At 37.9% G+C, this 27359-nt stretch overlaps 1 protein-coding gene across 1 annotated transcript in view; it reads left to right on the forward strand.

Annotated features, from left to right (window-relative positions):
- Positions 1-27359, forward strand: part of Sac1 (Sac1 phosphatase) — a 273269-nt gene that overhangs the window by 138917 nt on the left and 106993 nt on the right. The window contains exon 9 of the mRNA XM_067150216.2: positions 9323-9560. Within this exon, the coding sequence (XP_067006317.1) occupies positions 9323-9560 (238 nt within the window). The remainder of the gene's footprint in view (positions 1-9322; positions 9561-27359) is intronic.

Raw genomic sequence — 27359 nt, forward strand, 5'->3', positions numbered from 1 at the left:
AAATCCTCTGCACACGTCCACACGTGACGGCTTTTCGTCTGCAGACAAGATTCTAGGCACCCAGGTGGATGACACCTTCGGTTAATTCCCGTGGCTGCCTCCATTTCCGTAAATGTGATGCATTTGTTTCCTTGGATGGCCTGTTCGTCCCGGGCAATGTTGGCTGGTGTTGACACTATCACATTCCTTCCAGAACTGGTTCCCTTGTCCACCGACGTGCGCCCTGTTTTCCAACCTTCCACCCAGTTGTAAACTGTTTTCCGTGACGGCGCATGTTCTCCACAGACTGCCACCAAGCACCGGTGAATTTCTGCAGTGGTCACACCTTCATTCCATAGGAACCAAGTCGTATAGCGCTGTCCCTGACGGTTGCTTTCCATTTTGTCTGCTCCTACGCTGACAGTATTGTTATGAAATGGCTATGACGAGTGTATTTGTTGGTCTCTGTTCGTGTGCTGCTACCAAATGGTGGAACAAGGCACTACTTATACGTCACCACCTTCAAAGGTGAAATGTGAACCATACTTGGACGTACCAAAAATAGTGTAAAACAATAGAATACGCCCATCGTATTATTATAACTATCAGCATAACAAGTTTGATGTAATTCCTTGATTTATGCCGTATTCAGATTATAATGATGCCTTGCACAGGCTGAGTACTGACAAGTTTTTAATTATTATATTACAGACGAAGAAACAGTAACCCGCAAATCATGGTATAATAGGACACGCAGCAACCAAGGTAAAAGCCTCCCATGGCCAGATAATGCGCTATTAGGTACTGATCGTATCAGGGAGTGGACTGTAGCAGACTGGGAAGATGACACTTGTTTGGATTGCTCGCCACACACGCTTGAAAGAAAATCCAGGACTTACTCCATATTCAAAGTGGCATGTTTCTGATGATAGTGTAATGAGTGGGTGGCGTCTTTATTGAAACTCATAAACAAATGTACAGAAACAGAGGTAAAACGATAATAACGGGTAACCGTGCGTATCGAGAACGAAAATATAATAATTTCAATACCAGTCAAAATGACCGCATCGGCGGTTCCAGGTATACAATATATTCCGGCGGTTCTAGTGTTAATGGTGTTGGTTTTTGGAACATAATATCTGTTTTCTCAAATGTCAGGCCAATTTTATTTGGAATGGTGTGAAACTCTGACATTTGAGTTTTTGCTTCATCTAAATCGTTGGCTAGTAACGCCATGTCATCTGCAAAAACAAGGCAATTTGTTTGGATTTTCCTACCTATTTTCATATTTGGAGGGAATTTCCTAAACCATTCTCGTATTACTGTAAATATTTATTATAATATAGAGGGCATATATATATTTTTTTCCTTTCTTTTTCTTTTTTTTTCCTTCCATATACCGTCGTTACTAGCTGAAAGGTAATCTTGAAAGTTATCCATTATGAAGTGTAGCCTAGTTTTAAATACCAGTGCAACTGACATCTACAATAAAGGCTGCATAAATTTCACAAACAGCAGTAAAATACTGTATTTACTATGCTTGGTGTACTTTTGACAGAAATAGCCTTCAGGACCACAATGGAGGGGGTGGGGGGGAAGAAAGAACCTGAATATCAAACTTAAGTGATTCATACACCACCAGTGGCATATGGCAACAAAAATGAACTCTCAAGGTCAAAAGATAAACAGGTACCAAGATCATAAGTCTGTAAAAAGGAAACATGATCAAGCACCATTCATACACAACAACTTGGTGACAAAATAATAAATAAAGGGTTGCATTAAAAGCAACAAAGGTAATATATCACTACACTGCTATCTACTAAATTAGTCTTAGTCTGAAGCACATCATTAAATGCACATATCACATATGAAGTACAAATAACAGGAGGCGACATCTGCAGGAGGTTCCTCATCAATCACCTCAGGTGACTTTTTGTGGTTACGTATCCATGGAGGTGGGCACTCCAATTTTTTTGTTTGTAAATGTGAAGGAAAATTAAAAAGGGTTGGAACGGCATTTGTCAGTAACCACCGTTGGTCATTTGTTTCATCCGTGTACTTATCTTCAAAATGTACAGAGTATAAGTGACTGTATTGAGTGGGATACCATTCATCTCTTTTCGTCCTCAGAACCCATTTTTGTGTTAATTCCTTGTTCTTTAAAGGTAATCTGAAATATAATCCATCAAATAATTACTGTGGCTATCAGTACTTTTGCTGTGTAAGCATTGAAATGGGTTTAATTACAAAAAGTGATCTCAGCTATCATTCAGTATACGGCTGGCATTCTTGAAAGCGAGAATCTATCTTTTCACTTCTTAAAACTTTCGAAAACTTACGAAATTAAATTGCCATGCACAATCTCCCTGTCACCTCAACATTTGTTCTCGCGCCAACTTACTTTGTTTTGACAACTGTTAATATGGCTGCCCTTTATCAGTTTGCTTCGACAGGGAGCACTGATTTCAGGTATACAGCCCCTCTATGTTATTCTAGCTCGTTGAGGCCTACATCGACTTTTAGAGGTTATGTTGAACTTGAGAATATGGTTTCGAATGTAAGTCTCGATTCTCAGAAGTTCTCAAATGCCTTATATTCAATTCTGCCCATCACTAATCACAATCAAATTGGAAAGAGATAAAATATAATCAGAACTTCAGAAATTACGGTTATTCGTGATCTTGAGCTCGGATGGAAAGTGCGCTCACTGCTTAAGTCAGTCCGAGTGGGAAATGATATAAACTGTTTATATGTAGGCCTAACATTGCACAAATAAAACATCTGTGGTTTTTATGACATTCCCTGTCTTACATGAGGACCAAAACAGTAATAGACAATCCCAAGACCTCCCATGCCTTTATGTAACGTGTTCTGGCCTCGATAACATTATCGTATACGTTAATATTAAAATAGTAGATTTGTGTTGAAAAGGAGCAGTTTTGATTCCTGCCTGAAAGCCCAGTAATTATACAGTGCCCTGAAGGAAGTGCTGAAAATCTGTTTGGTGATACAATAAGAAAATAATAATAATAAACGTCTAACCCTGGACATTAGACATTTTACAAGTAAAAACATTTGACAAAACTTGTTCCATCTTCAAGTAGAGCTGTCAAAATGCGCTCTGTCTCCTTCCAGTTGTTGTGGCCACAATCTGTTTTATGATTTCCGAGGATTCTCTAAACAGTACTACCCGAATGCGATGCTAAGATGGTCCCTTATGCAAGTTTACCGCTGATCGCTTTTCCAGTACAGTACAGTACTTGCTCTAATTATTGCAATGATGGGACTTCAACGCCAAGATCCATAGATATGCTGTAGCTGCCTTTCGTGAGATATAGTTCCTTGAAAAACGCATGATCGAGGATTTAGTGTTGATGGGACTAAAATTTCTGAACAGTTAATCCGGATAATCGTTTCTTCGAGGAATGGGTAATGCAGGATTTTTACAGTGTGATTTAATTAGGATGCTTGCGGCACCACATAATTTGAACGAATAATCCGGGAAAGCGTAGTTTCTGGGAATGGATAATCGAGGTTCCACTGTATATCTCTAACCTTCTTGTTTCTCATCTTATCCATTCTTGTCACTCCTATCCCCTTTCTCAGAAATTTCATTTCACTTGCCTGTATCCTACTAATGGCTCTCTGTCTCATTACCCACGGTTTCTGCTGCATACGTCAGAACAGGTACATAGTACGTCCTGTACATCACTCTTTTGCTTCTCTGAGGAACATCTTTGCTCCAAACCAGGCTTCTGACACTTTTCAGGAATGTTCCTGCTTGTCGTCTTTCATGCTCAATTATTTCCTTATCATTTCTTCCACTTTCCTCTATGATACTTCCCAGATACTTGAAACTCTGTGCCTTCCTAACCTGTTCCCCTCTCATAGGTCTCTCATTGGTCTTATTTCAGATATTGTATCTTAATATAAAAATAATTCTGGAGAAGGGCAAATTATGTTTATAATATTACAGTCGTGGTGCTATAATATACTGTACATATTATATTTAAAACAAATTTTTATTAATTGAAATTAGTTTCATATACTTAATACGTTATTTTCAGTATCGCTATAACTTATTACAATTGTATTTAAATTGGAATGCAGGCAAGATAAAGTGAATAATCGAGATTTCATCAGCCTATTATCCATTCCTGTTGATGCTTTTTCATTCTATCTTAATATATCCTTTCAAGCGGTAATGACGGAATAAATCGTCATAGCTGCATGGCTTCCTAAGTGGCCATGACGGAATATTCCGTCATCACATTGTAAACGTCTTTCGGCGATGGGTATGACGACTTATTCCGTCATAGGATCCGAGATCGCTTTCATTTGTGCATGTATGTTAGTTTCGAGCAGCACTCTCCTAAAACCACATGTCCAGGCAAAATTCTTTCGTTCCGCGCCCAGTTGGCAGTCAGCCAGTACCGGCTGCCAGGCTGCTGAGAGTGGTATATAGTGCATTATGGCAGGTGCAAGCAGAGTTCGTAAACGTGTGTAAGAAGAAGAACTGTGACAATTCGGAGAGTGATGTGTCATCTGATAGTGAGACTAATGTTGAAATTAGTCTGTTGAATGTCAGGAGATAGCGAGTGCAATAGTGAAAGCGACTCAAGTAAACGTGACGGTAGCACTAGCGATGATATTCAGCTCGGTGTATGGACAAACGTAGGATCTGAACGGCCGAGATTTACATTTACAGCGCAACCTGGACTAAATGTACAAATTGGAGATGTAAATAATCCGCTAGAATGTTTTCAATTGCTTATCACTCCTGAATAAGCGGAACTAATAAGTAGTGAAACCAACTGGTATACTCAACAGCTTTTAGAAAGCACACTAACCATGAAACTATATTCGAGAGTGAATCAGTGGACTGACACGAATAAAGATGAAATTATGACTTCACTTGCAATCTTTCTCTTGCAAGGCATTCATCAGCTGACAACAAGATCTACTTTTCTTGTAGACAGATATTAGAGCCCCCAATATTTTTGGAGCTGTTCTCTGAAAGAAGATTTCATCTCCTCAGATTCTTACACTTTGTTGATAATGAAGCATACAATGAAGCCACATGTGGTCCTAAGAAACTCTACAAATTGAAACCACCGGGCGAGTTGGCCATGCGATTAGGGGTGCACAGCTGTGAGCTTACATCCGGGAGATAGTGGTTTCGAACCCCACTGTCGGCAGCCCTGAAGATGGTTTCCCATTTTCACACCAGGCAAATGCTGGGGCTATACCTAAATTAAGGCCACGGCCACTTCCTTTCCATTCGTAGGCCTTTTCTATCCCACTATTTCTCATTTACTGTCAGGATTTATTACTTATATTTTACCTTAGTTTGAGAATTCAGTGGGAAATTATTTTCATGCTCAGACCGACATATACCATATTTATGCGGATAATCTCTTCATATTTTTTTTCAAAATTTGGTGGTGAAAATTTGGGGTGCGGATATTATTTGTGTCATGCTTGGTACAGTGTCCCTGAAATACATACACTCTGTTGGTAACTCTGTTCCCGTGACAAGGGATAAGCATGCCGCGAACACATCGCTTCATTTGCTTGGCGTCAGTGTAAATAGTAGCATGTGTTCAGGAAAAAGCTGGGGTGAGTTTTCATTATAAGTCATTCACATTATTGAGGAGGCAGAGTATATTGGTAATCGCACTGTGGGAAGAAAATACGATACAAATGGTCCTTTATTGGATATTATAAATTTTCCAGGTAACTCATTCCTGGTTGCCAGCGTTTCGCCCTCGTGTGCTAGGTTGGGCTCATCAGTTGATACCTAGCACACCTAAAGACGCTGGCTAGTGCATACCGTGGAGGCCACTGCGTAGGCTACTTGGAGCCACTGGCAGTGCCAATGAGTCTCTTTACTGAAAATTGATGTCTGCTTGGCCATCAGATGATATAGCTGTTGATTCCCATAGGGAATCTGAAATATTTGTCCCGAATGAGTAAATTTATAATGCCAATATAAAGGGTCCTTTATTGGACATTATAAATTTACTCATTCGGGACAAACATTTCAGATTCCCTATGTGAATTAACAGCTATATCAAGAAAATACGATGCAGACCAAAGTTACGATATGTATTGGTCAAAAAATAAAACTTGTCTTGAACATAGTAACAGTAAAAGCGAGGAATTTCGTGGACAAAAAACAAATTTTTGGAAAATCAGAAGTAAAATATGTGTATTATACTGAAAAGAGAGAGAGTTTGCATCCTGAAAGCTGTAGCAAGGGAATTAAAATAATTATGGGTTTTAAGTCTAGCCGTGGATGGCCCACATGTGATTTTGAACTAAATTCCTTATGTTTCATAGGAAAACTAGCATAATGCAATGTTTCCCAGTTATTTATAAAAAAAGATTGTGATTGATTTCCACACATTTGCTTTCAGTTTGCACCAGAGAAATTCATATTTACTATCACAAACTGATAATGAGCAATCTTAGAAGACAAAATACTGTGTAGTTGATAAACTTTGTCCTAGTGGCAGCCTCCTCATGGGGGAAGTTGTATTAATAATAATAATAATAATAATAATAATAATAATAATAATAATAATAATAATATAATAATAATAATAATAATAGACCAGATGACAGTAAATTTTGAAGATTACTATGCAACAAGTTGTTTAATAATAATTTTATAACTTATCCTACTGTAGTAATTACAGCAAGGAACTACTTCGACGGACAGGTGAAAGGGGAAAGGCCAGTAGGGAGGCCAAGAAATTGATGACCGGGCGAGTTGGCCGTGCGCGTAGAGGTGTGCGGCTGTGAGCTTGCATCCGGGAGATAGTAGGTTCGAATCCCATTATCGGCAGCCCTGAAAATGGTTTTCCGTGGTTTCCCATTTTCACACCAGGCAAATGCTGGGGCTGTACCTTAATTAAGGCCACGGCCGCTTCCTTCCAACTCCTAGGCCTTTCCTATCCCATCGTCGCCATAAGACCTATCTGTGTTGGTGCGACGTAAAGCCCTTAGCAAAAAAAAAGAAATTGATGGATAGACACAGTGAAATCAGAGATCAGCAAGAGGAATATCAAATGGGAGGGTAAAGAGGGCTACACTTTGACAGGAAGAAGTGGTGAGCGCTTGTACACCACACCCAGGAAACTGGAGCTGGAAAATGATGATGATGATATAGTCACTGAAATTGGAAAAAATGGGTGAAAGAAAATATTGAAGATGTGCTGTTGTGATGGTGGAGAATTTATTTAAGTTGCATATTCAAGATCAGTCAAAAAAAAAAAAGAAGTTTCAAGACCAATTTATTATATTGTTGCAGACAGTTTATAAAAAACATTGATGTTTTAGATGATGCAAAAATTCAAGATAACATTGTTTAGTTGTGTGTTCTATTCTTTAAATAGTATCTAACTTATGTCTTCGGTAATTCATTTTAGTTCTGAAGTGTGTCATCCATTCCACTTACATGATTTCAACTTTAGCGGACTTGCAAGAAAAATGTAATTGTTTGGATAGAAGTACCGGTACTGAGTTTCTTGACCAGTGAAAACATTGAACCATACAAGATTGTAAATAAATTAAATAAATTGTAATACCCCCTATTATTAAAAAGTGTAGAGAATGTCATTTAAAGAATTGTAGTATAATTGAAAAATCCTTTGTTGTTACTGTTACTGTTAAATTCAAATTTTTATTTTGATCTCTAGACATTTTAATCTTTAAAGTCTAATTTATACACTCCCAGTCGGCATACTAGTTGAGGTTGCCAGTTGCTAACTTTCAGCAACTGGTAATGTATAAAAACTGGGTCGAGTTTCTCGACCAGCCAATGTGCCAGCAGCTGTTCAGCCACCAAAATCAAACATATTTAAATCGACATTCTAATGACAAATATAACTACAGTATATTTTTGAAAAAATTTGCTATATTATCATTCAAACAGGGGTGGTGAGAGGCTGGTAAGGATATTGGAGCTTCTGTTTGTACCAAATTTATCTTTGTTATAGGCAGGATCACATCCCCTTACCGCTTCTGTTCCATCCACCCCCCAGCCCTGCAAACTGAACTCCTACCTCCAACCAGCCTCTGCTTCAACATAGTAATCAGTGTGGCGCACTCTGCCTTTGTTGAAAGACCCCTTGAAACTATGTGAGAGGTGGTGGGGGGGGTTGTAAGTCTTGTATAATACACGTCTTTTCATTTCCTGTTCTTCAATAAAACAGCAGTTTGATTCTCTTTTTTTCCTTTCTTTTTTCAGACATCTATTCTGAATACATACACTTGAACCATATTGACAGCCTACAAACATCTACTGGGCCACCGTTTCCACAGTTCTATTTTGTAGATGTCCTCCTCAGCCAATTTTCAAGTTTGTCAAATACATTTTCGCATTATATGTCACAGTATAAATCAAGATTATGACTGGTTACTACAACTTCCATAAAACAGCACCATTAACTTAACAAACATTTTCTTTTGTACAACAGTACATTATATTACAACTGATGGACATTGGTGTCACTCTTCAAAATATTTTTCACCCAAGACTCATGATTTTTAAAGTGTTATCATTTTAGATGTTTTGTATTTTTCCATATTTTTAATTATGCCAATTTTGACTATGTAATGTCTGTCCTTAAGTAAGGTCGAAATCAGTACCATTAATATTTTAATGAGAATATAACCACTTTTTATGAAAATATAGTTATATTTGTCATTAATTTACACATTGAATAGGTGAACCCATTCTTACCCCATTTAACGTAATAATTGGCATCATTAAATGCAGCAGTTCCTCCAATTAGTTTGGTGTAAGCTTCATAACAGTTTTGTACTATGAGGATCTTGATGATAATATAACTCCCTTACAATACCTGCATAAGCTTCCAGAGATCTTTTATACATCCAATTGTGTACCATATTCTTCATCCTTTTCGCCTTCTCTTCTCTATCGGCAATTCCAATAGTTCGTCGCACAACTCCAAAGCAAAAGATCTTACAGTCTTTTGAATAATTAAAGCTCTTCTCACTGTGAACATTTTGACAAGGTTCAGCAGGACGCTCGACTGTCTTTGTTACTGCAGTTAATAGATAGTCTGATTACCTTTCTGGTCGCATATCCAGCTACTATCCAGCTGGCACACACAAGTTACTGGCATTGTGTAACTTGGACTTAATAGTGGTGGTCTTTATCAGTGACTATTTAAAAATACTATAAGCAACCCTGTACATTTGTCATCCTACCTTCTCTTTAACATTATGTGTATCTCCATGTCAATGGAATTTCTCCTCTTCAACTTTTGTACAAATCTATGAAAAAAATGGAGGTGACTGTATGTTGCAGGTATGAGTCATTTGACTTTCATGCTGAATGCCGGCACATGCGTTGGGATCGGCTCAGTATCCTCATTGATCGACTGGCTCACGAACAGGATGAATTTGGCTGCTTTCTTCTAACGAGGGATGGAACGCTTGTATCACAACAAGATGGTGTTTTCCGTACCAACTGCATAGACTGCCTCGACCGCACCAATGTTGTGCAGAGTATGTTGGCACACCGTAGCCTTGCCCAGGTGTTACAGGTATCAATTAAATCTATTTACTATAGACATGATGATAAGCTTTTGGGCATTTGTCATGTCAGAAAACAAGGTGAAGTTCTTTTTGTTTTGTAGAGAACTTTGCTCTGCATCTTTAGAAGAAAATTTCATCTGTTCATGAGTATGACCTCTTATATGGAAGGTTTGAATTTAAGAATACTTAACCGTTGGTTTATAGTAAGTGGTACTCTCGCTTGTCACTAAATGGTTAACTGTGTGCTAGCCTTCCAAGTGGGAGGTGACAACCCCTTCTCAACTCCAATTAATATGTTTCTTGTTCAGTTGTATGTGCGTGCAAAGTAAACAGCAAGATCGTCTGACTAATCAGGGACAAATGTGTTAGAAGAAATAAATAAAAATAAAATAAAGTGAAAAATTAAAATGCAGTGAAAGACTGACAGGATAGAATAATAGAATAGAGCTGAAGATGGAAAGAAAAGAATGTAGCAGAAAACAAACGTGAAGATCTAGCGCACAGTGAGCCATCTTGTGACGAACGAGGGTACTGCATACTATAGACCAGGGATGGTGAACCTTTTCCAACTAGTGTGCCATTTTGAGTCTGGTTTATTATTCTCAACTGTTGACCGTGCCACTTCCTATTTTCTTTTAAGGAAAATCTACAACCTACAACACCCCCTCCCCTCCTCTCCTCCATGTTGTCGTAGTTCGTATGCTCAACAATGTAACTAATTTCTACTTCATCACATTTCCGCAAGGAAATCAGAAAAAAACACCTATCCTTGCCTGTAAGATCACATTCATGCTTTCATCAAAACATACTGCATGCATGTGGGAGTTATCCAAATTAGCTTTCAATTGCTCCGAAACTTCTCCGCTCATTTTTATTATTATATCCTTGATAGCAGTTGAGCTGGCTGGCATTCCTTTAATACTGTTAATTATTAGTTGTTAGGGAAGTTTTCAAATAATGTGTCGGACGTCAATAAGAAAAGTTTCCTTCAAGAGCTCACCGTTAGAAATCGTTTTCCCGCGCATGCTGTACTATGCAGTGATACAGATGGGAACAGCCTCACTGATATTATTTCTTGGCCGGAAAGATGATACAAAATAGTTTTTTTATGTGTAATGTTCGATATTTTGTGAAACGAGCTCTCTTCTTACTTCATTTGAAATGGAACAAACATTTGAAAGATTAGTCTCCAAAATTGGGCTTTACATTAAATGTGGGGGATATGTTGTTTTTGAACACAAGCAACACATCTTTCTGTTAGTCCGAATTTCCTTGTCCACAGTTTTTGAAATATACGGTCACCACCTTTGTTAAGTTAATGTTCTTTTCGGCACCGAAAACATGTTTGCGATGTCCGTACACAAAACTACCAGAAAACGACACTATTTCACTTGACTTTCTGGCGTATCAGTGTAGCAGTGTTGCCATATTGTACATCGGAATGGACTAGTATTTAGTTTTTCGATATTTATTTCTTACACTTGAAACACTATAAGATATGTATTGTCTGTACTACAAGATGTATATAAAAACATTCTTATATTCATGTGGCGTGCCACTGAAATCGTGTTCACGTGTCACCCAGTGACATGCGTGGCATAGGTTCGCCATCCCTGCTCTAGACCAACAGCATTCTTTAATTCAAACCTTCATTATTCGAGAAGTCTTGCTTGTGAACAGACGAGATTTTCTTCTGAAGACACAGAGCACAGTTCTCTGTGAAACGTAAAGAATTTCGCCTTGTTTTCTGACACGGCAAAAGTCAAAAAGTTTATTATCATGTCTACAATTGCGGGCCATGAAAGCATCAATCTGAATCTATTTAGTGTTATATATGTCATGTATTTTTAAAAATTGTATGTCTCTTCTTGGTTTTATACCCTAGATATATATTAAAATTAATAAATTCTAATGAGAAACCTATCCCACTTACAGGCTGGTAAAGAACAATGTTGTTGATATCATTGACAGCTCCATACTACATCTAGTTTCACATGCATAGCATTAGCTGCTAATGAAAAACCTTGTCCACAGGAGAAAGATGGGAAGTTTGGAAGTTTGCCTTTAGGTGATGTAGGAGGCATCTGCTTCTGGATTGGGGAAAGGGAGGGGAGTGGTAGGATTCAGTTCTCCTCAAATGTTGAAGTTGCTCCAATATGAAGCAGCTACTATAGCCTTGTTATAGACTGTCAGAATCTTCACAGAGCAATTAGGGCAATGGTACAAATAGCCTACTCTAGCCTACCGAATTCCTAGGCATCATCTTGTGCACAACCCCCTTCTTTTTTTTTTTTATTTTTTTTTTTTAGGGTGGCCCTAGTTCTTGCCATATCAGTTCTCATCCTGTTAACCCTAGAACTGGCAACTGTTGGATATTTGACAGTTTGGTCCCTGCTGTAGTGGCACTGTTGAATATTCGACATGTTCGTATTTCTTCTTTTTGCTTCTGAATTTGGCCAACTGTGGACCGTGTGAAACTTAATGCTTTCTGGCCAGTCTTCTTCTTTTCTCTTCCCAGAACTTCTTAATTCGTTCACTCCTTATTTTTCTCTGCTCCTTAGATGTTCGTATTTCATTACGTATTTTCCTCACTTCTTCAACAAATGCCATGATAGTCTTTTTTTTTCATTCTCGATGTCCACAGCAGCCGTGAGTTCAGTTTCATTCATATTTACAATCTCTTTCCCGGAAATAAATTAGTGCACTTTTCCGACCGTCTGTATGAGCGTCATTGCTGTAATGATACCAGTATAAATGGTCCCTTATATGACATTATAAATTTTCCAGCTAACTCATTCCTGGTTGCCCAACTTCGCACACTGGGGAAAAACGCTGGCAACCAGGAATGAGTTAGCTGGAAAATTTATAATGTCCAATAATGGACCATTTATATTGGTATTATAAATTTACTCATTCGGGACAAATATTTCAGGTTCCCTACGGGAATCAACATCTACCATATTTACTCGCGTATTAGACCCCTTTATTTCGCACTTTTACAGCCAAAAATAGTAAAGGGGGGTCCAATATGCGATAACCTCAAAATTTTGTGCAGCGAACACATGATTTCTAGGTTATAAAGAGCTATACATTGTACGTGTAAACATTCTATACTATTATTTAACAAACTTAGAATGTATTTAAGTTATACTGGCTATTTCCGTCGGAAGGCAGTATTTCTACACGTAGACAGACAATAAATGGCGAACACGACTTTTAGGCCTACGGTACATATAAAAGTCAGTTTTAGTTACTCATATCACGTCATTTGTTACATCTCATTAATTCCTCTGGTGAGGTTGACGTCAGGAAGGGCATACGGTCGTAAAAACTCGCTACGAAGATTCGTCTCACTTCATACTCGATCCCGTAGAAGAAAGGGATAAGGGTAGCGTATTATCATATAATTAAATATTGTCAGTTCAGCAGTAGGCCTACCACACAGTAAACCTGATCACTGCTTTAATTTGAATTATCGCCTTGCGCCGCCAACTTCCCTGCCTGGTACCGGCGTGTCGGCATTCTAACTGACGTCATCTTCACTGCTACCTCTCGTCAGTCGCGTCAGCCATGCTTCATTCTCTTTGAGCCGTGTACTGCAATCAGGAGCATACGAGGTCCCGTCTTCTTGAACCTTTTTTAAAATAATTTCGTTCCCGACTATAGAGTCTAAACAGTGTAAATCTATTCCCAGATGGTCTCTGATATTCCCAGTTGGTGTATATGTAGCAGAAGCCACTCCTTCCGAATAAAGCCGTGCTGTAGAAGGCATGCTAAACCATCAGCTGATAACTAGCATATGTTAAGAGTTGTACTTCTGAATGTAATGCATAGTAACTGGAAAAACTGCGGCTGTTGAAATACAGACCCTTATTTTTAAGTACATTTCATGCTTGTTCTCTACATTTATCATGTCAGGATTTGCGTAAACAGCTGTCCATGAGATAAGACAGACCACATTGTTTAGTATAGGTATATTATCGCTCTGATAGTGCCAAAAGTTCGACGGAAAAAATAAATAACAGGAAAATATTCTGCATTTATGGATATCTACAGGTGTGGTGGTAATGCGTTTTATTATCATAATGTTTAATTTCATATGTTCGTTGCCTCTTTTTTTTGTTTTGTTTGGCATCTCTGAAAATCGTTTAAAGTACGTGGGGACATAAAATTTTTATTTTTATTATTACTATTTGTTAGGTACATTGGCGAGTAAAACAATAGTTTTAATTGGATAGCTTTTATCACATTTTAAACTTACTTCTCTCCAAACATATACCTATATTGGCCCTAGTTCCGAAATATTAAACGACTGCGTTGTTAATGATCTCACCTGCTGTATAAATAGCAACAACCGCGAATATTTCTCAACTAAAGTAAACTCTTTTGCTCATCCCGAGATGGTACAGTTCTTTTTAGACACAACCCCAGTGGAGGGGAGTTACATGTACCGCTTTTACCGCATATCAACCTTCCTGCCATTCGTAAATCTCTGGCAGTACGGTACTGGGAATCGTAGTCCGACCCCCGAAAACAGCAACTAATTGTGCTAACCATTACACTAGCGGACATAATTAACTACAAAACACAGACATATAGCATGACTGATGCATGCTTGCAATGCGCGGGTTGGACATTTGTGCGACATCATCAGAGCTGCAGTAGACCTACGCTACAGAGGCGGACATTTCTTAACTATGAAACACAGATGTAACGCATGAATTCAACGCGTTTTCATTGCGTAGATCGTACGGACAAAACTATTCACAAATTTGTGCGATGTCATCAGAGCTGCATTAAGACTTGTACCCGCTTCAAAGCGGAATCGTCGTCGTTCTCTGACGAATTATGTTGGGGGGTCTTATAGGCGAGATTTATTTTTTCATTTTCTTCGTCTCGAAAAGCCAGGGGTGGTCTAATATGGGAGGGGGTCTAATACACGAGTAAATACGGTATATCATTGCTGTAATGTTTGTAAACCAACCTTCACAACTTTCATTCCCTGTTGTCACAATTCAGAGGTTGGACTTCAGGGGGAATAACTTATTTCTGTGTTTCAACTTCAGTTTCATTGTCAAGAGAGCACACTCACAAATTTATGTACTTCCAAATATGTGAATTGTAGAGTACTTGTTAGTCATCACAAATTTCCAAAATTCTTCACATTTCAAACTTATATTTAAAGTCAGTAAGAAGTCACTTTGAAGCTCACACAGTTCAGTCTGAAGTTCAGGATCTTGGCAGTCACAGGACCAACAAAAAACTGGAGTATGGTTTCCAAATTATCGAGTCAGAAAATTGCACTTCAAATTCTTCCCTCAGCTGAATAATAAACTGTCCAAATTTTGTGAAATCAGCACAAAAGATTTCATTTATGATTTTACTGCACAATTTGAAGAATATTAAGTGATTGTTTTTTAGGTCATCTTCAAATGTTCTTCCCTTTTTTGATGTTTTAAGTCGTGAATGTTCAAATATTTTGTGATGTCAGTTAGGAAGGCTAATGTGCAGAGCCGTTCTTCATTCTTAAGTTTTTCAATAGTTGCAGCATCAGTATTTCTGTTGGCCTCTAAGAATTGCCAACTTCATTTCTTATGGAGTAAAATGCTTTAAGGGTTTTCCCATAATATAGCCAAAAAATTATGGAGTGCAGGGAAATGTTAGAAAATACTGCAGATTGATCTTGCTAAAACTGCACCAGTTTCATGTGGCCTTGTGCATGGTTTCTGCCTCTTAATTAAATTTGCAATTCTTGTGAGATCCTTCATTATCTCATTCAACCCACCAAATTTGCTGCAGAGAACTTCACAGTGAAAAAAAAGGATACATTAATACCATTTTTTCTAAACCACTCTAGTAAGCCTGTTCGTCATTATGCATGGACATTTGGAAAATCCACCATACTTTCTACAACTGACACAGAAGCATTGTAGATTTCAAATCCTTCCTCAATAATAGGGAGTGGAGTCCAGTGGCATTAGATCGGGTAGTTCTTCTCTGATGAATAATTGGTTATCAACTGTCCTTATGAAAACTAAGAGCTGGCATACTTTACTAATGTCTGTGCTTTCATCCAAAGCAGTAGAGAAATACTAACTTTTTGTAATTTCTTTTCTCAGCTCTGTGTCAAGTTGGCTGCTTATTTCTAGAATTTTCTTGAAACAGTCTGGTGCGAGAGAGACACTGTTTCAAAGTTTTTAGCAACCTCCTCATCACCAGAAGAATTCACCATTTTAATAGCATACTGTTTAATTCCTTCACCCAACCTAAATAGCATTTGATCTTTAATCATTGTCACACAAACCCTGTAACATGCCTGTAGACTGGATTTCTGCTCTCTGTTTCTTTAAAAAAAGTTAGTTTTTTGTCTCTGCACCTTACATTTAAATTCGCTGACCAAACTTAGTCACGTCTCGCCACTAACACTTCCGAATTTCACTTTGTGTGTACCTTCATAATGGTGATGATTATTACATTCTTTCATTACCATTACAACTCGCAAACAAACTAGACATTGTGGTTTATCTCCAAAATCTGTGAACAAAATCTCCCTTCCCATCTTTTATTGAATTTTCTATTGTCAACTCCACTTTTCTTTTTTCTTTTTTCTTTTTTTTTTTGAAGTACTGGCACTTATGATTATTGTGATACAAACTGATTAAAAATAAGTAAAACATTTAGCTGAATCTCTCTTTCACACATGCACTTGCAGTCTAACACCAATTCTCGACTGACACGTCTTTGAAGAAATAACAAAACGGGGAGTGGCGCCCCTGCCTATGTGAGTCCCAGAGCACACTGACCCGGTGTGTAACATCTGGTATGGGTCCCAGCTCAGGGTTACGAGTGAAGACCTCACCGGCATCGACAGCGGAGAAGGTGGACTTCAGTATGGTGGAGATGGCGGAAGAGGCAAGCCTGTAGTGTCTGTACTCCAGAGGAGCGGCTACAAAAGGCGTCTGACTCCATGTTAGGGGCGGCCTAATTTTGAACCTGGATGTAGGTGTAAAATGCCTTTGGGTGTGGCGAGCCCATCGTAACAGTAGCCTATATGGATAAAGCCGATATGGTGCCTCAGAAGATGTTAGGGCATCCCCTTCCGAAGAAAGTGGAGAGGAACCATATTTGCCCCTACCCAGCTACAGCTGGATAAAGGGAAATGATGATGATGACGCCACACATATATTTCCCCCTGATGATAACTCCACACACATATTTTCCAAAATTTAGCAAAGAAAATCTTGGTTGATTTGAAATAATTTTGGTACCACTTCACTTCAAATGGTGGATCCCCTTATACTATAGCATACTATAGCATTGTCCAATCGTAGTTTGCATGGTGTCAATAGTGTGTTAGAAGTGAAGTGTGAACCACATATTAAGTATGGTTACAAGTTCTCATAATCACTCATTCAAGACCAAAGAAAGCTTAGGGTTATTGCAGATGCAGAGAATATTGGAAACCGTACTGAGGAAGAAAGTACGATGTCGGTGAAAGTTGCACTGCGACTGGCGATAAAACACAACTCGACTTCAAAAAAACAATTTGTAATCTCCGGGTATATTGTACAACACATTCATATACAGCTAATACCAGACATCACACCCATAATGACAAAGGCAAAACTAGCCAGTTACAAATATCAGGAGAAAGTAAGCAAACTGCATGACAATTCTGATGAAGCAGGTTGCCTACACAACATCCTGTGCAGTCTGCCTCTAATCAAATTTGCAATTCTTGTGACATCCTTCATCACCTTATTCAACCTAACAAAGTTGCTGCAAATTGAAAAAAATCAATTTTTTATATTTGTTTTCTAATGGTAAAAGAAAGTTGTGTACTAACATCATTATTAACCACAAAAAGAATGGGATCCATTAGGTGATGTATTATGGTGACTCAAATGGCCTGAAGTTTTTCGTGTGTATGGTATTCTTAACAGGTTGTGTAACCAACTCCCATGATTATTTATGCACACAAAATCATATGTATACGTTCCTTCTTCCATACTATGAACTACGGAAGGTCATCAACACCCATTTCCACAAGCGAATACCTGGTCCTGCAGATACAAAGTACTGTTAGTCCATTTCTGTCAATTAAAGTAGGCTGCTCCAGGTGGATGTTTTGATTATAGCAATCTGCTGTGTTTCATTTAAATGGTCCCCATTATGTATTAAAGTATTTTAACATGTATTGATCATTGTTGTTCTATTACTTGATTTTTATGTATATGCAGCAATACATTTGTTTAATTGGTATTAGTGCATCTCCAGGCATTACTGAAATACTTCGTTATTGTCACTCAGTTAACCATAAAAGAAAATGACTGTGGCTTAGACAAGAGAAAAGGTTAAGTGTCCAATATTTGAAAGTGCACAGGATGTTAGTGAAAGAGCTTTGCCTTGTTATGAAGATATTATGAAGTGTTACTTACAAATTAGATACAATATCAAATCTGAGAGAACTTTTAAGGAACCCTCTTTTGGCAAAATATCAGTGGGTTGTAAGTGCAAAAAATTTTCGGTATGCAAATGTAATAAATCATGTAAGGTGTCAGCTATTGAGTAAGAATTTTTGAAAGACCAAAGAATACAAAGACAAATGGTTCTGGGTAGAATAGACATATTGACATCCAAAAATGAAATCAAAAGGTTTGAAGGTGTTGGGCGGATTCAGGAAGTTGAAGAATATTGTGTTCAATCTCTCCGCATAACTTTGAAAGAAAGCTCTGACTCAATAACTGACTGAAACTGAATTTCCTGTACATATAGATATTTCAAGTCCTTCAACATCAACTGCTGCAACACAAATGCAAGTAAAGTCACCATCTTCAGCTTTAGCTTGTGACAGAACTGGTGTTGCTGATAGAGCTGCAGCAGTGATAGCTAGTACGGTACTAAAAGATATAGGTCTAGTAGTACACGACTATAAGAGGAGAGTAATTGACAGAATGAAGATTAGAAGATAACAAAGTAAAAGTCGGGCTAAGCTTAGGCCTACACAAAATCCTGAGAATGAATCGTCAAGTCATGTGGTGTTCCCTAAAAGTTTGTATTTTGATGGTTGAAAAGATAAAACTACAGTCCAAGAAAGGAAGGTAAGAAAATCTGTAACAGAGGAGCATATCTGCTTGGATCAAGATAAGGCACATCACCTTACTGTTGATGGTTGCTGTCTTCAATATCACCTTTCGATGGCCCGTGCTCCCAGTTCACTAGGCTGAACGGGACTGGAACACGTGCAGGTTGCCACATCTCTCGCTAAGAAAGAAAGCATAGTGTACCAGTAAAATACCCCGACTTTATGAATTAATTTTAAAGTTAGCACGAAGTAGGTCTCAGGGCAATACTGGGTGATTTCTAGCTAGGGCTTGGTACAGGAGGCAGGGTCCTATCTACAAGAAATTTTTTAAGTAGATTGAATAATAGTTTTTATTCAGAAAATGCATTTTAAAATGCACATCATTTTACTGTTGATGGTTGCTGTCTTCAGTATCACCTTTTGATGACCCGTGCTCCCAGTTCACTAGGCTGAACGGGACCGGAACATGTTGTGCACGTTGCCAATATTAAGTTGAGATAAGGCCGGAACGCCCAGGTCGGTTCGATATGGGTTTGAGTCTCGAACTTTCAACGTTCTGGACGATCTCCGACAATGTCAGATGATCTCCGACGATGTTGCGGGGTAATCACTCGTCACGTAACTTATACGAGTGTCCAAAATTACACAGTCCCCCGACACTTTGGTTTAACAGCACTGTTTCATTTAATATGGTTGTGATATGCAATTGTATTCACTCTGAATCTTGTAGACAGAATTTATAAGTTCACTAAAAATGAAGATACGGGTAGCATCAAGATTGGAAGAAAATAAAGCACAGTTCATGAATAGAAATAATGAAACTGAAAATCGTTCACGCACTTGACACTATTTGTGGTGATTTTCCAGTAAATAAAGTAGCACTTGACATCGAAAGAAATGTATAATTGCTCTAGAGTTTATCAAATACACTGCTGTCAGTCATCAAATAATACTAAACACTTTGACAAAGAAATAAGGTTGAAATGAAAAGCAAAGCTCGTTGTTAGGCGCACTTGACATTAAATAAAATAGGTGACTGTTCAAGAATTTATCAAAGACACTGCTGTCAGTCACACACAAATCATTTACACACTGTTCAGAAGAAATAATACACAATTTTGTTTGAATTAGATAAAGAACACAGTTTGAGTTCGGAGTGAAACACTGGTGTTGTGGCACACGGTTATGGTAATCACTTACATTAACATTCATGTGAAAGTCCGAACGTACCGAGCTCGATAGCTGCAGTCGCTTAAGTGCGGCCAGTATCAAGTATTCGGGAGATAGTAGGTTCGAACTCCACTGTCGGCAGCCCTGAAAATGGTTTTCCGTGGTTTCCCATTTTCACACCAGGCAAATGCTGGGGCTGTACCTTAATTAAGGCCACGGCCGCTTCCTTCCCACTCCTAGCCCTTCCCTGTCCCATCGTCGCCATAAGACCTATCTGTGTCGGTGAATTATGCTGACTGAGATTTAACAAAAATGTTGCAGTTAATAGTATAACGTAGTAGTGTCACACTGAAATCAGTGATACATGTTCAGAGATTAATTTCTGCTGACTGAGATTTAAAAGGAAATATCTCAGTTCCTAGCATATCGCAGTAGTGTCACTTTGAAATTAATAATGTTTGTCCAGAGGTTAAGTTTCACACAGGTAGCATGGTAATAAACTCAGTTCCACAAGAACGAAAGTAAGTTATATCGAGAAGTTTCTACAAACACACAGAATATAAGTTCAACTTAACTGTTGTCACCTAAGTCTAATACATAACTTGTCATAATCAGAGTTCTAACACACTCAAAATTTATAAGTTCATCCAAGTCTACTATATAAAGACTTTGAATAATTTGATCTTCATCTCACGCAAAAATTACAAGTTCAACTTGACTGATAGACTCAATGTCCATTATAAAACTCTGTTATACAGTAGAGTTCACACATGCACAATTTATAATTTCAACTCGACTGTCAGAGTTTAAGTCCCACACGAAGACTTTGAATCATTCGAAGTTAGACTCTGTCAGCACTTCGATGAATACTGCAGCGGGGAGAGTCAGACTGTACACCCAACTATGACTGTCTGATCCGGGTAAAGTGAGCTCAGCTTATATTCAGTTTGGGGCTCCTACATCATCAGATAACGTGATCTCTTCGAAGTTAATTATCTCGCGAATCCCTCAACGGATTTTCTTGAGATTCACAATTTGAGATGTTTATGTTATCCTTTTCAAAATGCCGTATAGCCCAAGTCACTGCAATTATTATTATTGTTGTTGTTATTATTATAATTGGGAGAGTAAAATTGGGAGAGTTTCAGATTGATCATGTTGCCATGGATAAAGATTATCATAAAGAAATTTATAATGTCAGAGTCCTCCGTGGGGTAGACATTGACTCGGATCATTATATCTCAAAAATAAAAATCAAGTTAACACCAAAAAGGAAACACAAACATAATCATCTCAAAGCAAGGAGAAATTATGATCCCAGTTACTTAATAAATAATAAAATATATTTAGAGAGATCCAAAACACCTTTAAATGACAAATTAGAGACAATGATCAACAAACTTAAAACCATAGCTGAAGAAATTGCCCCAATCAAAAGGAGAAAGAAACATGCGTGGTGGAACGAGGAATGTGACAAAGCAATTCAAGCAAGACACAAGGCATGGATAAATGATCAACAGAGGAAAACGGAAAAATCTCGAGAAGAACTAATTAATGCCAGAAGACAGACAGCTAAAGAAATTAGGACAATTAAAAGGAATTATCAAAAGGAAATGCTTAGCACTATAGAAGAAACATTCAATCAGCATAAAACAAGAGACTATTACAAAACATTCAAGCAATATCAATCTAAATTTACCCCTCCCACACTTATGTTAAGAAATAAAAATGGTAAAATGGCACACAATAATCAGGATAATGCTAACATTCTTGCAGAATACTTTAAAGAGTTACTTAATTGTGAGGATCCTGTGGAACATTTAGAATTTGATCCTAACCCAAAAAATAAAACTCCATTACAAAAGATTATACCACCAGTTTACAATGAAGTGAAAACGGCAATTAATGCACTTAAAAACTACAAAGCAGCAGGAGAGAATCAAATAGTAGCAGAAATATGGAAGAATGCTAATGATCAGACTATTCAAAACCTACATAAATACATCATTGATATTTGGAACACGGAGAAGCTTCCTGAGGAATGGAATACAGCGATAATCCACCCGCTGCACAAGAAAGGTGATCGCTCCGATCCAAATAATTATCGGGGGATATCCTTACTTGATATTACATACAAGATTTTATCCAAGATTATATACACAAGAATCCAAGAACAACTCGACCAAGAACTTGGAGAATATCAGGGAGGATTTCGACCAGGTAGAAGCTGTCCAGATCAAATCATTAGTTTAAAATGGATAATGAAGCACCAAAGAGTTCGAAGTAAGGGTCTGGTCATCACGTTTGTAGATTTTAAAAAAGCATACGACAGTATTCATCGTGACTCATTATTAAAAAGCCTTAAAGAATTTGGCTTACATCAAAAACTTGTTAACCTCATTAATATGACTTTTAAAAATACGAAGGCAAAAGTTAAATTTAGAGGTGAATTATCAGAATCATTCACTATAAGAACTGGACTTCGACAAGGAGACGGACTTTCACCATTGTTATTTAATTGTGCATTGGAGAAGGTTATGCGTGAATGGAACAAGAAATGCCAACCAACTATCAAGATCGGTAGAAATATTAAACTCAACTGCCTTGCTTTTGCGGACGATTTAGCATTACTTGCAAATACAATAGAAGAGGCTAAATTTCAAATTGAACAACTAGAAATTATAGCTAAAAAAATGGGATTACAAATTTCATTTGAAAAAACAGAAATGATGCCAACTTTTAAAGTTGATTTACCAGTTATTCAGCTGAACAGTAATAAAGAGATTAAAATTGTTCAGAAATTCAAATATCTTGGGGAAATAATAACATGGAACACAAATGAAAAAGAAGCAATAGAACACAGAACAACTAAATTTAAACAAGCACAAAGACTTACCTGGCCAACCTATAAAAAAAAATCTCTTTCGATAAACGCTAAGGTGAAACACTATAATTCCATAGTTAAACCAGAGGCAACCTATGCTAGTGAAACTTTATTCAAATTAAATGTAAAATCTACAACAGACAAATTACAGAAAACTGAGAGAAGAATTCTTAGAACAATTATTAATAAAAAACACCAAGTTGATGGACAGTGGAGATTGTTGCCTAACAACATTGTCTATCGTGAATGTGAATCAATATTATCTACAATGCGTAAAAGAAGAATTTCCTTTTTCTGTCACATATCAAGATTAGCAGACACCAGGATATTGAAACAACTATTCGATTACTTTTTGAAGAATAAAATCAATAATAATTGGTTCAAAGAAGTTCAGGACGATTTGGAAGAATTGGGTATAACTCGGCAACAAATCAAAGACAGAAAAGAGAAGAGGATTTTGAAGAACAAAAGCATAAGTCTCAAACTAAAAGCAGTTGAACGGAAACAATATACTATATCGGACACACAAAGGGCTTCCAGGTCGGAGAGGATGAAAAAGTTCTGGGAGAAGAAGAAGAAGAAATTAACTCAAATGTATTGATTTCAGTGCTCCAATGTGGGCGTAAAATATGTAAATAATAATAATAATAATTATTATTATTATTATTATTATTATTATTAAGGGGTGACGTTCATATCCAGAACATATCAGGTCATGCAGGCTACACGTGGCGTCAGGCAGGTAGTCTATCTTGTCCCTGCAGCTACGTCACACACACAGCTGTCGCCGGCTCGCCTGCTCACTCCTCTGAACGTAAACAAACCAAGTTCGTTCTGAACGTCTTGCGTGATGATGGAATACAATTAATCATCAAAAAATACGGCATATACCGCTCGTAACCAGTTCAATAGTTAACTTTTTAAATGATTAGGTACGGTATGGCTGATGGGTGTGATGGAACTGCAACTATTATAGGCCATAAAGTGGGAGTGATTATATTGCTGGAACAAGAATTTCAGAGGCCCCTGCAGTGACTCATATATATGCTTCATGCAAATGAAATTCCCTTGAGTCACCTCTTCTGTCATTTAGACGGTAATTACAAGATATTAAAATCATTCCGTATTGTTGGTTTTCACTTTACAAAGGAAATTTAATACGTCCATCTAAAGTTGTATTTATTGAACAGGAGGACGTATTAAATTATCCTTTGTATTTAGATGGTAAAACTGCAGGACCCATAGAATTTTCAGGACCTATAGACAAAAACTCTAACATTGTGTAGACATTCCACTCATATCAGTTTGAGCCTATTAACTCTTAGGGGTCCTATTGATTTCCTGCCTGCATTCTGCACAGGTCCAATTTTAACATTAGGCAAGTATGGAAGGAAATACATAAGAAAAAAGCTGAATTTTTTACATCAAAAAATATGAACTGCAAATTTATTTCTTATCAGTCAAGTTAACCACTTTTTTGTGCTAGTTGCTTTACGTTGCACCGACACAGATAGGTCTTATGGCGATAATGGGACAGGAAAGGCCTAGGAGTTGGAAGGAAGCGGCAGTGGCCTTAATTAAAGTACAGCCCCAGCATTTGCCTGGTGTGAAAATGGGAAACCACGGAAAACCATCTTCAGGGCTGCCAACAGTGGGGCTCGAACCCACAATCTCCCGGATGCAAGCTCACAGCCGCGCGCCTCTACGCGCACGGCCAACTCTCCCGGTAGTTAACTGCATTATCAGCAATATTTTTTCATCAAAGTATGGTACTTCCGGAAGCATTTGTTTGGGTGTAGTCCTGAGTTCCCTGGACAGGTCTCACACAAAAAAAATGATGTCTCCTTTCTGCCTCCTTTTTGCCTCCTTTTGCTTTCCTGTCAGAACACACGGTACAGTCCTTGGTTTTTTGTCCACACAAGCATCTATGATGTGTAGATAGCTTCCCATTAAGTCAAAATTCTTCGTCACAACTGTTCCGTCGGCCACGCCTATGGGCATTTTTGTTCCTAACATCCCTAACAAGCCCCATGATAACTTAGTCCCTGAAAGTCTTGTGATTCACCTCAGGCTTATCTTCTGCCTTTTATTGCTAATTATATAGGTGAAAACTGTTCACTAAAGCTACCTCCAACACCCAGAAGTACAATTTCCTCCACCACTTCAGTAGTAGTGATCAGCACAATCAACCCCTCCCATTTTGGCTGTGTAATGTACAGTGGCAACAGGCTTCAAAATTCTTTCTTCTCCTTGGCTATTCCGGTTGTGTCTGACTACCTCCACCATTCCTGGGTTGTGCCATGTACTAAGAACTGACACAGTGCACTTAGTCTTTCCACGAAAATACCATAAACTTTTCTTCCTTCCACAGAGCACAGATTTCATGCTTCTTCAGATTTAGTCTCCTGTCTTTCAGCTGAGGTGTTAGGTCCTTCCGATTCAATAGCACATTCCCAATGAGGTGAATTTTAAAATTTCTCTTGCCAGTTCCATACTAGTATAAAATTGGTCAGTAAACAAATGATAACCTACAGCTCGAGTAACTTGAAGTACATCTGTCACTGGCTGTAAAATTGTTCTACTGCCAAATGTCAACCAGGGAAAAATAAATTTACCATAGTTAAGCAGCCAAAGTAAGGAATCATGGACGAAATATACCCATTCAATGCATCAGCAATAACATATATCTTAATCCCCCACTTAGTTGGTTTTTGTGGATTCTTCATCATCATCATCATCATCATTATCATCATCATCTGCAGTTTCCAGCTGTTGGCCAGGTCTGCTTTGTTTTTGTGGATTAAACATTTTGAAAAGGACATGCCCCTTGAAGCTTACAGTCGATTCGTCAACTGACAGATACTGACTTGGCCTATAAAATTCCAAGAATGACTTTCCTACACATTCTCAGACACTTCTGACTTTACTCGTTCTTGTAACCATTGTTGATGCACTTGAGAAAGATCCTGAAGAAATAGTTTCTGAGAAAAGATGTCCTTACAGAAGATCGATGAATAGAACCTCAAGTCTGAAAAATGTTCTTTTAGAGTTTTCCTTTTTTTTTTACCTGCCATGTTCAGAACAACAATGTGCAATGTCATCATTTCAGGGACGGTAACATCGATTCAGTCCCACCATATGGAATGTTGCTGCAACTGCATATGTTGGGTAATATTTCTCTTACATACCTGTTAGTCTCCTTACAGTACATATTTCGGAGAACAGTGAACAGAAACAGCAACAAAAAGAAATCCAAAGGAGTCACCAGCTTCTTTCCTGTAGTAGAAGGCATGAATTCCATAGCACTGTTGTGATAATATTTGGAAAAAATATGGTCAACCTTTTTCATAAACTTCCCATTCCTCACCCCCCTACTTCACCACTTTCGCCACTATCTACCACCTCAATTTCCTCCTCCTCCTCCTCACTTAAAATATCATTCTCAGGTTCGGGAATACTAATGTCACTCAGAATCCGTCAACAAATCATGGTTAGTATCGTCACTGTCAGATAACTGTTCATAAATATCATCAGGCTCCATGCCGCGGCTGGTAGATGCCATGTTGATAATTGTGTCCGACATAGGACTGAAAATTAAGTATGGCGGACTGAGTCCGACATTGGACCCCAAAGGCTTAAAGGAAATTTGCCCTCATTTCAAGTCAAAGAAGATGTAAGTTCAGATCAAGAGTACATTTTTCAAATCTGCTGAGCCATTACAAGTGAAACTTGCTCCCCTGACTTATGCAATATAAATCCTGTAAAACGGGCCCATTCAAGGTGGTTAACAGCTGCCAGCTGAATATTGTGTTCGTATGTGAGTGCAGAAAAGCCACCTGAGGCCCTCTGTTTTATCAGTTTCCATTGTTAAAGTATATGCACCTGCTTGGTTTTATATTAAGGTTAATCCTTCATGTAAAGACGTTCAATGCACTTACAGTGCATAAATAAATTTTCCCATTACCTACCAGATGAATTGAAGGCAGTAGTTGATCCAGTAATTCTGAGAAATGCTTACTTTGCTCATCCTGAATACATGATTTTGAGTTTTATAACTGACGGAGAAAACACATCCACCGAATTTTGAAAATTAGAGCTGAGCTTAAACCTGGCATCAGAAAGTTTTACATTTTTAAGATGGACTTTGCCGTTGAGGACTATACGGATATGATTTCATGGCAGAACTGTCGGCTAACAGAGGCTCCTATCACAATGGGCTTATAGGAGGTAGAGATTTAACAACTGCTTGAAACTGTGGACGACGAGTATTTTACTTCAGTTACCTTGTCACACTCAAAGATATAGCGAGATATTTGAAAATAGTGACCGAGACATCAATAGCTGTTTGTGGAGCCACTGCGAGGGATGACTTTGTACAAGCAAGGACAGAAAGTTGCAAAATGATGCCATCTTTCGAAACAGTGACATTTCAAAATGTGAATATCAGAATGTTATTTCTAGATTTAAACTATTTAATGGTGCAATTATTTGATTTTCTCTTCTTTTTCATCCAACAACTTGACTTATATTTAGAACTGCTGACAGGCTGCTATGTTTACTTCATATTCAGCAGTGTTAAATTATAAAGAAATATTATTTCAGAGGCACTTAACGGAAATTTCTATATGTATCTGCAATGTAAATAGGTTTCATGAGTTTAATAAATAA

The sequence above is a fragment of the Anabrus simplex genome, chromosome 6, assembly GCF_040414725.1.
Source record: "Anabrus simplex isolate iqAnaSimp1 chromosome 6, ASM4041472v1, whole genome shotgun sequence".
Classification (NCBI taxonomy): Eukaryota; Metazoa; Arthropoda; class Insecta; order Orthoptera; family Tettigoniidae; genus Anabrus; species Anabrus simplex.